The 8,546-nt window shown below is 37.1% G+C and overlaps 1 protein-coding gene across 6 annotated transcripts in view; it reads right to left on the bottom strand.

Annotated features, from left to right (window-relative positions):
* Nucleotides 1-3,846: 3,846 nt before the first annotated feature.
* LOC149188853 (plasma membrane, autoregulation-binding site, misato segment II, myosin-like, tubulin/FtsZ protein) overlaps nt 3,847-8,546 on the bottom strand; it is a 303,802-nt gene continuing 299,102 nt past the window's right edge. The window contains exons 7-11 of one of the 6 annotated variants that reach the window (XM_089411707.1): nt 5,683-5,925; nt 5,438-5,560; nt 4,791-5,194; nt 4,442-4,525; nt 3,847-4,344 (exon numbers count right to left, since the gene is read on the bottom strand). In XM_089411707.1, coding sequence (XP_089267833.1) covers nt 4,445-4,525; nt 4,791-5,194; nt 5,438-5,560; nt 5,683-5,925 — 851 coding nt within the window. In that variant the 3' untranslated portion in view covers nt 3,847-4,344; nt 4,442-4,444. Of the gene's footprint in view, nt 5,195-5,437; nt 5,561-5,682; nt 5,926-8,546 lie in introns of all 6 variants that reach the window. The other 5 variants (XM_089411708.1, XR_016255843.1, XR_016255844.1 and 2 more) reach the window with 5 other exon arrangements.

Here is an 8,546-nt window from a genome sequence, read left to right as displayed (position 1 = left end):
GAATCCCTCAGCATCTTTGCTAGTCTCAGTGACAGGGGCTTTAGACTGAAGATTCAGTGGGCAATCCCTGAATAGGTGGCCATGTTCATGGCATTTCCTGCAACGAAATGGAACATGCTCGTAGTCTATTGTTTGAACCCATTCAAAATCGTCATGAAATAGACTTACCGAGTCCGTGAGTGCTTTGGCCAGATGCATGTGTACACAGATCCTGGCATAGGAGGTGTATCTTCGGTGTTTAGTTTCCTCAGTGACTTTGATAAAAACCCCCAGGCCATTGCCTATGTCCTTTAAGGTCTCCTCGTCCCATATTTTAGGGGAAGAGAGTACATACGGATCTATACTGGAGCCCAATTGAAATCTTCTTTGTCTGGATTAAACCTCTCTATCCAGTCTTGAAGGTACAGGCCTACAAAGTTGAAGAAATATGGGCCTCCCTCAAAGATACAAGTTCTGTCCTCCAGACAATTGAAAATAGCAGTGAAGAAGCCTTTGGGACCAAGTTGCAGGGTAACTTGTCCTTTAGGCTTCCATTTGGAAGCAATCCATCCTTGCAAGGCCTTTTCAGTAGGCTAGAGTCCTAAGAACTTGCCTATGAGGGCATGATCCCTCATATATTGGATTTGGTCGTTGATTCGGTGACTGGGGAGATCTATTTTGGTTCTTTCTGAAGTCTTGGGGATGCATGTAGCAGAGGACGCCTTTGGCAGTGACGTCGAGGCATTCTGGTCTATGCCTTTGTCTTTAGCGGTCGTGGAGCCTGCAGTAGTGTTGCCAGCATTGTCGATAACGGGATCGATAACATGGTCGGCCAGTCGGGTGGAGTCGGGACTGGCATTTGTGTCTGCGCTTGCAGAGTTGTCAGAAGAGGAACCATTTGGGGGAGGGGGGGCGTGCCCACCCCTCCGGAGGGCGGATTCATGGAGAAAGAGTCAACAGAGAAGCCCGAGGCGCCGAGCTTCGATACAGTGTGCACAGAGGATTAGGGCATCAGAGTTTGTGCAGGAACCCTAGCAGGATCTTCTTCATTGTCCTTTCATCTAGTTCCTTTGATTATTCTTTTGTTGCAACTCCATTAGTTTCCTTTTGCTGCAATTTCGACATTTTTCTGTGTTGTAGTCATGTTACTTGTTGCTACAACTTTCCTGTAGCTTACTTTTACTATGTTTTTAGTAACAGTTTATGATTGAGAGTCATGTGATGTTTCCATATCGTTTCTAGGTTGTTTGCTTGTCATTCATTGCATCATAGGCATGTGCCATTGCATCTTTCTTACAACAAATTAAGAATATCATTATACTTGAAAATGTCACTAACAATTGGTATGTTACTTGCCTACAAGTGTGTTTATTTTCATGAATTGTGATTTACTTTCCTGCAAGAGTGCTTTATTTCTTACAAATTGTGGTGTGTTTAGTCAAATCAATAACTTGTTAAAGCACCTTTATCTTGTACCATGACAATCATCATATCGTTGCAACTTCAAGACACACAACATATTACACTAACATATATTGTGCATGATAGTTTGCAAGTTCCACGAGAACTTCAAACCGACAATTTAAATGTATAACTAATCAGTTGCTCACTAAGAAAATTAGAATTAATTGAAAAGTCTGTCTATATGTTTTATTCCCACGCTGCCCTATGCTTTGTGTATAGATGCATCTCCACTATAGGGACCAAAGGGTTGAATGATTACCAATGACATTGGTACCTAACAAGATGCTTTGATCAAGAATTTTGGTTAAAGATCCATATCCATAAGAACAATGTATAAATTCAGTTCTTTCCCACTTTTTGGTGTTTGGTGCATTGATACATATCAAGTACAAGAATTGAAAGGTTGAAAGCCTACTAACATATGACCACCTTGGAAGACACCTCGATTTGGTATTTTGGTTGGTTAAGAATCTGTGTTCAAAAATAAAGGGTATGCGTTTAATTCAAAATCGATATCCATTTGTTCGATAATAAACATGTTAACATACACAATTCTCAAATTCATTTTTCTAAACTTTGGTCCAATATTCACACTTGATATTTAGAATAGGAGTTAATGTTGATCTTTGGGTATTGGAAGACCACCCTTTTTTGTGGTTAAGCACATTTATTCTTTGTTAGATTATATCATTTGTACCATGCCTTCTAAATTAAAAAGAATTGCACTTCCAATCCAATCAATGTTAAAATGGAATACCATGTGTACTAATAGGTGTTTTTGAAAACTAGTTAAATGTGCTTTTCAAGGTACATGTAATCCAATTAGTGAGATAGTGGAATAAGGCTTAGGTCTTAAGTGGTGTTTCTCAACATTAAATGAGTGAGATTTTTAGGGTAAAGGCTTGCACCCAAAATTTCTTAAATATTTTTCTTTAGTTCCAAAAATCACATCAAACATAATTGTGATTATTTGTTTTTCTTTTTTACAAATGATATTAATTTTTTCTATAAGAAAAACTTTATAAGGAAACTCTTGAGCACTTCACCATATTTGTGAATCCCCAATGCAAACCTGTCAATGTTGATCATCTAGCTTCATAGGGAGATTGAGTGACACACGCAACAAAGGAAACTAGTCAAATGAGTCAACCACAAAACCTCTTATATAAGGTTCAAAGCGCTTAACCACTCAAGCTCATGACACCTTCAACATTTTAAGGTGGAAATAATATTTAAAGAATTTTGAGGGTAGTGACATGAAAATGATAATTACCATAACAATCATAAATCATATAGTACGTTTATGTTAACGTCATATCCATACCCTTTGAAAGGTTACGTGTCATGTGTCTAATATTGGTTAACCAAACACACTTACCTATTAGAAAAACCAACAAAGCATTAGATAATAGCAATTGTCTACTCATATTTAGATGCATTTGTGATGAGGAATGGTTAGGTTCATTGCATCTTTGTTTGGTTACTTCCATATTTTCTCGTCACTTGTGCAAAAGTATTCATATTTATAACCTTGTATATTCAGGTGAATGCTATATGTAAGGGCAACTAGTGTGTGTGTGTATGTCTCAAAATTAAATGCTTATAATTGGCCAATGATGCTGCCATATTAAAGATAGAATGCCAATGTCTCTGAACTCTCATATAGTTATAGAACTATTGATGATTTATTGCATTGAATTTTGTATATATACTATTGTTTCATGTGTGTATATTTTGCTTATTTCCATGGTGACAGTTGTGAAGTATTTTATTTTGTTAATAACCATTTATTACGTTAATTGTGATTGTTGTATTATTAGTTTACAATATTAATTGGATTTATTTTTGGAAAATGGTGACCATCTAATAAAATTTTAAATTTCAAAAAGAAACAAAAATAATTCTATCAATGAAATATTATGAGTACTTGTAAAAAAACATTGATAGAGAATACAAAAATGTGAATGTAAATTTTAGATACAAATCAATGCCAAGTTAAATGCAAAATAGCCAAAAAGGATAAATAAATTTCATGCAAAATGCTAATAAAGAGGCAAAGTTTTGATTCAATATTAATGTCCATATCAAAAATAAAATATAATACAAAATGTTTCTCATATTGATATTTAAAGACCTCAAAAAAAAACTATTTCTTTGAATACACAATACATATGACTAAAAACTCTCTCGTATAAAAACGAAGTAATTAAATAAACTATAATAGATTATCATTGACAAACAATTAAATGGACTATAATAGATTAACATTAACATGTTAAATAAAACTTATAAACTTAATTACATTAACTTTGTACAGATTTTTTAGCAACTCTTTCCTGTTTAAGCTGAACTATTCTTAAGAACTATTTTTAAAAATATATGTAATTATGATAAGCTGGGTAGTTAACAATAACTCTTACCACCTGTAACAAGTGATTGTGCTAAATCTTTCAATATAACAATAACAATGTCAAAATCTTAGTTATATCAATATTCTCCCAAACAATAACAATGTCAAAATCTTAGTTATATCAATATTCTCCCCCAACAAAAAAACGTCCATAAGAAAAATCAAAAGTACTAATGAAAGACACCTATCATGGAGAACGCTAACATATTGTCCATGTTAACGATTTCATAGGATGGGATGTACTCAAAAGAATCTTACGAGTAGTTGCATACTCGTTAAACTAAGAACATTCTTCTAGCATGATGACATAGCACAGTATATTAGCTTGAGAGTTTAGAGTTCTTTTGTCACGAACAGGCATATAGTGGTAGAAGCAGAACAGCCCATCAGCGAGGCACGGATCTTAGATTCAATTCCTGAACTGTCCAGTTTTCAGTTTTGGGTGGAAAATACGTTCCAAACAATTCTGATAGGATGGTTAATAGGTTCTGCTGGAAACGGATTTTTTCGTCAGCTTTACAGATTCTAATTTTCGAAAGAGGTCAGATTAAGATGACGAAACTCAAATAGAAATAAATCAATACATACTTATCATTTAGACAAAAGAGTAGTCTGGATTAACGTGCCTATCATTCTCCACAATCTTACCAGGTACGACCATGTTATGAAGACCTAATTTTCCCAGAGAAAATCAAACATTAGACATAAGAAGATGAAGTGTTTCAATGCAGCAGTGAATGCTATCATTGACATGCAGCACTACACTTCCCAATCTCAAAAATAATTGGCGACTTAACTGAAAAGCAATATGAATTTTAAGCAGCTTTCTCAGTAAAATATTACAATTGACATCCAGAGAAGTGATACGCAAACAGAGAAAAAAATCTTAATCTGAATCTGAGGAACCATCCAGTGCTGTAGGATCAAAAGAAAGCACCATTTCTGACAGTGACTCTCCTAAATCCTGCACATCAGCCTTCTCCAAACCCCATGCTTCTAGCAATTGACCTCCAGGAGAACCCCTTGCAATACCCAAACTCTGGAGGTCCTGTAACCTCCTCTCCAAGAATGGTAGAATTGCTCTGCTAGATCTCAACCTTGTTGCCATGGGAATGGAGAAAACATCTAGAGAACCACGTCCGTTTGCTCCTGCCAATGGACTTCTCAGTATTTCTCCATGCTGGCCTATGAAATTCCCAAAAATGCGGGGGAAAGGCAATGGTATAGGAAGGGGACACTGGGATACAGACAAGTGGGATAATGACAATCCCCTTCTGTAGCTTTGCTGTATACCAGAGATGGATTCTCTTACTTCGGAGATAGAAGCTTGCCCTCCTCGCCCTGAGACCAAGAAATACTTTAATTTCATAAAACTGATAACTGTGATAATGAAAGGCTTACCACTAAAAGCTCCATACAGTCTTGCAGGGCAGAAAGATAAGTGTTCATAATTCTATAGCATTTGTCTGTAACCATAATATCTATTATCTACTGCACAGTTACCTGCTAGAACTTCTACTAAAGGTTAGTGTTCAAGTATGAACAAAGACCATTTTTTAATGGAACCAATGGAATTTAGTTTACCTGAGTGTAAAGCCCCCTGAATTACTAAGTTCTCGTTCTCTGCTCCTTGGGTATCGGGGGAATTTTCTGCTACATTGGGTGTCAATGGATGCAAACTTCCTAGAAGCCCCCTACTTGGAACACCTGAAACGAACAACTTGTATGAATAATCCAAACATGGATAAAGCTTAGGCATTTAAATTTCAAATTATTCTGTTAACTTTTACAGCAATCTCCATTACACAATATTCTATGCAGATAAAAACCTGCTATAGCAGGAGCAGGTATTGCTGCATCCAAAATTGCCACAACTTGCTGCCGAGATTGAAGTGACAAAGTCCTTATCATCATTTCTATGTCCAACCCGCCAATAGCAACTTCTGATGTGGCTGCTGGCCCTGAACTTCCTATCCTGAATGGAAGAGTTGCAGTATGAAAAGTAGCAGCATAAACTGCACTAGAGTGGAAAAGTTTTGAATCATCGAGGAAAAGGAACCGAGAAGTTTCACCTTCAAAACAAACAAATGTAAATACAAATTAGAAAGACAAACCTGACAGAAGTAAGAAACTCTGGTGTACTATTGACCCTAATCATAATAGTGGCTATAGCAATCTAAGTCGCTGTTGGAATATATTCATTAGTCTAATTTATTTTAACTATAATAATTTTAGAGAAAGACACAAAATAGCAAAATGATTATTTACTATATTCTACTATAATCATGTTCAGTTAAACATTTAATCCTGTATAGATATGGCATTTGTTCCAACCAGGAAGCCAAAAAGAAGAATCTATTTAATAATATCCCTTTTAATGCAATACAATGAAGCTAGAGAAGTATAATCTCTTCTCTCTCTATGTAAAACCAACAAGTTAGGATAGAACTCTGTATCTGAATGTATGGGGAAAGAACCCTGGAACTGCCTATGAGCTTCCACCAGTTTTACCAAGTGAATATGGAACATCCAAAACCATAAAGACAACAAACCTGCTTTTAATATTTTTCATTGGTGCGAGCATTGCTGCAAGTAATGTCTCCAACTCTACGTATACTACTGGAAATACATGAAAGATATGCCCCAGAAATATTACAAAGAATATTTTATCGCAATTGTAGTGATTTACTACATTATGAAAGTCTCTCTTTTTTCTTTCTATTTTCCATGAGAAATATCCTTGTATTCTATATGAGTATTATACATGTTTCAGTCCTCGAGGGTACTGCTCAGACAACAAGGTGTGAAGCCATTACAAGAAAGTGAAGTAAACTACTTCAATTAATAAGAAATGATATATATAATTTATTATATGGAAATTGATGATGATTTTTACAGAGAAGGCCCCTAGCTTAAATATGGCCTTGGGTGCCTTTTCGTGAAGGGGTATGATCTTTTGATTGTGTCCTTCCTAATTTGACTATAATTACACATATTTAATATTTTTACATAACATGTCTTCCTCTCTAAAGATGCTTTGTCCTCAAAGCACATGTAACGATGGGTGTTGTTGTCGAAACACTTCTGTCTCCCAAGAGGCTTCTTCCGCTGGTAGGTTCTTCCACTTAATAAGGTATTACTTGATTACTCATGATCGCAAACTCTTTTCCCTGGTGGTGATGATTCCTCCTGGTTCTAAAATGATATCCCTTTGTCATCTAATGTCGGGCATGTTGTTTGTGTCGCTCAGTGTTTTCCTAGTGTTTTTTTAAGGCAAGATACATGGAAAACGTTGTGAATGTTGAAATTTGGGCAGCTTTGGGATGAATTTCCCCAAAGGAAAACCCTACTGCCCCAAAGAGAATTTATTGTTGAAATATGTAACCAGGTTTGGTCTTCATAATGACATATGTAATCATGATTTTATGTATTTGATGTAAAGAAAAAAATAAAATTATTTTCATTCTTGAGGCATGGATTTCATGCTCAAGGTTATTTGATTTATAGGTGAAGCACTGTTAAAATTGGCAAATAGGGCCAACCTCCATGTGGGTCATCTTATTAATGGCAGCTGATATTTTTCTTGGATCCCTCTCATTGAGAGGGGTAGGATTGATCTAAAGATCATCCGATTCTGATAAGTATTCATGGAGATATGAATTTATTTGTGTTATGGGACAATTCATCAAGGTCAGCCAGCAACCAAATATACCCCACTTGTGCTCAACGTTTTCGTATAAATAAAGGAGGACTTCAAGTCATTTGACATCATCTCTTGTGATCTCACCCTCCACTTGTTTGGGTTTTCAGTGGAAGAGGAGGTCTAGAGGAGATGCCTTCTATGCAGCCCTAAAGAAGGGTCATCTAGGAGAGCCCTAGCTGCAGACTTGTAGGAGATCTGGCCACAGATCTAAGAGGCCCTAATCCGCAGCTAGAAGAGCCCTAATCCGCAGCTAAAGTGAGTCCTAATCCGCAGCTAAAGGAAGCCCTAATCCACAGCAAAGGGAAGGACCTAATCCGCAACTAGAGGAAGCCCTACGCTGCCCTACCTAAGGGTGGTATGGATATACCCTAACCGCAACAACCTAGAAGAGAACAGGAGGAGTTCTGGAGTCTAGACAGAGTGGGAAAACAGGGATCCGAAGTCTGCTACAGGAGGCCGAGTGGCTGAGGTAAGTGCGGATAGTCTTAGGGCTGGAACAATGATATAATCAGGATTTGAGTTTGCTGTGAAGAGGGCTGAGAAGGCTGACTGTTAGGCCGAGTTCCTAAGGGTCAAACACGTTGCTGTTTGGAAGTTATTTTGGCACATTTTTGGAGGTCTATTGCTACAACAATTTGTTGTGCTAGGCCGCAAGCCATAGCACACAACTAGAGGTTGTGTGAGGGTTGTCAAGGGTGGACAGTACCCTAAGAAAGCAGCGTGGGTGAGGAGGAGACCTATGAGGGTATGCCGCAGCCCTTAAAGGGCTAGTTTGTTGACTGTGGGATAAAACTAGGGCTGCTGCAAGTGCCCTAATCAGGAGTGCAGCAAACAGCTGTGCAAACAAATGATAGCATGACCTAATGACTATTTGGGCATGTTGGTGTTGCTGGACATATTATGGGACCACAACTAGTACAACATAGTGCTATCAACATACAATGATGGGTAGCAATGCAGCATAACGTAACAAGGGTGCAACATGATGTG

Source organism: Pinus tabuliformis, chromosome 3_1, assembly GCF_031772625.1.
Source record: "Pinus tabuliformis cultivar Carrire ecotype Pingquan chromosome 3_1, CPIR1, whole genome shotgun sequence".
In the NCBI taxonomy this organism is placed as follows: Eukaryota; Viridiplantae; Streptophyta; class Pinopsida; order Pinales; family Pinaceae; genus Pinus; species Pinus tabuliformis.
The sequence above is the reverse complement of the archived record's forward strand: the minus strand, read 5'-3'. Positions and strand labels throughout refer to the sequence as shown.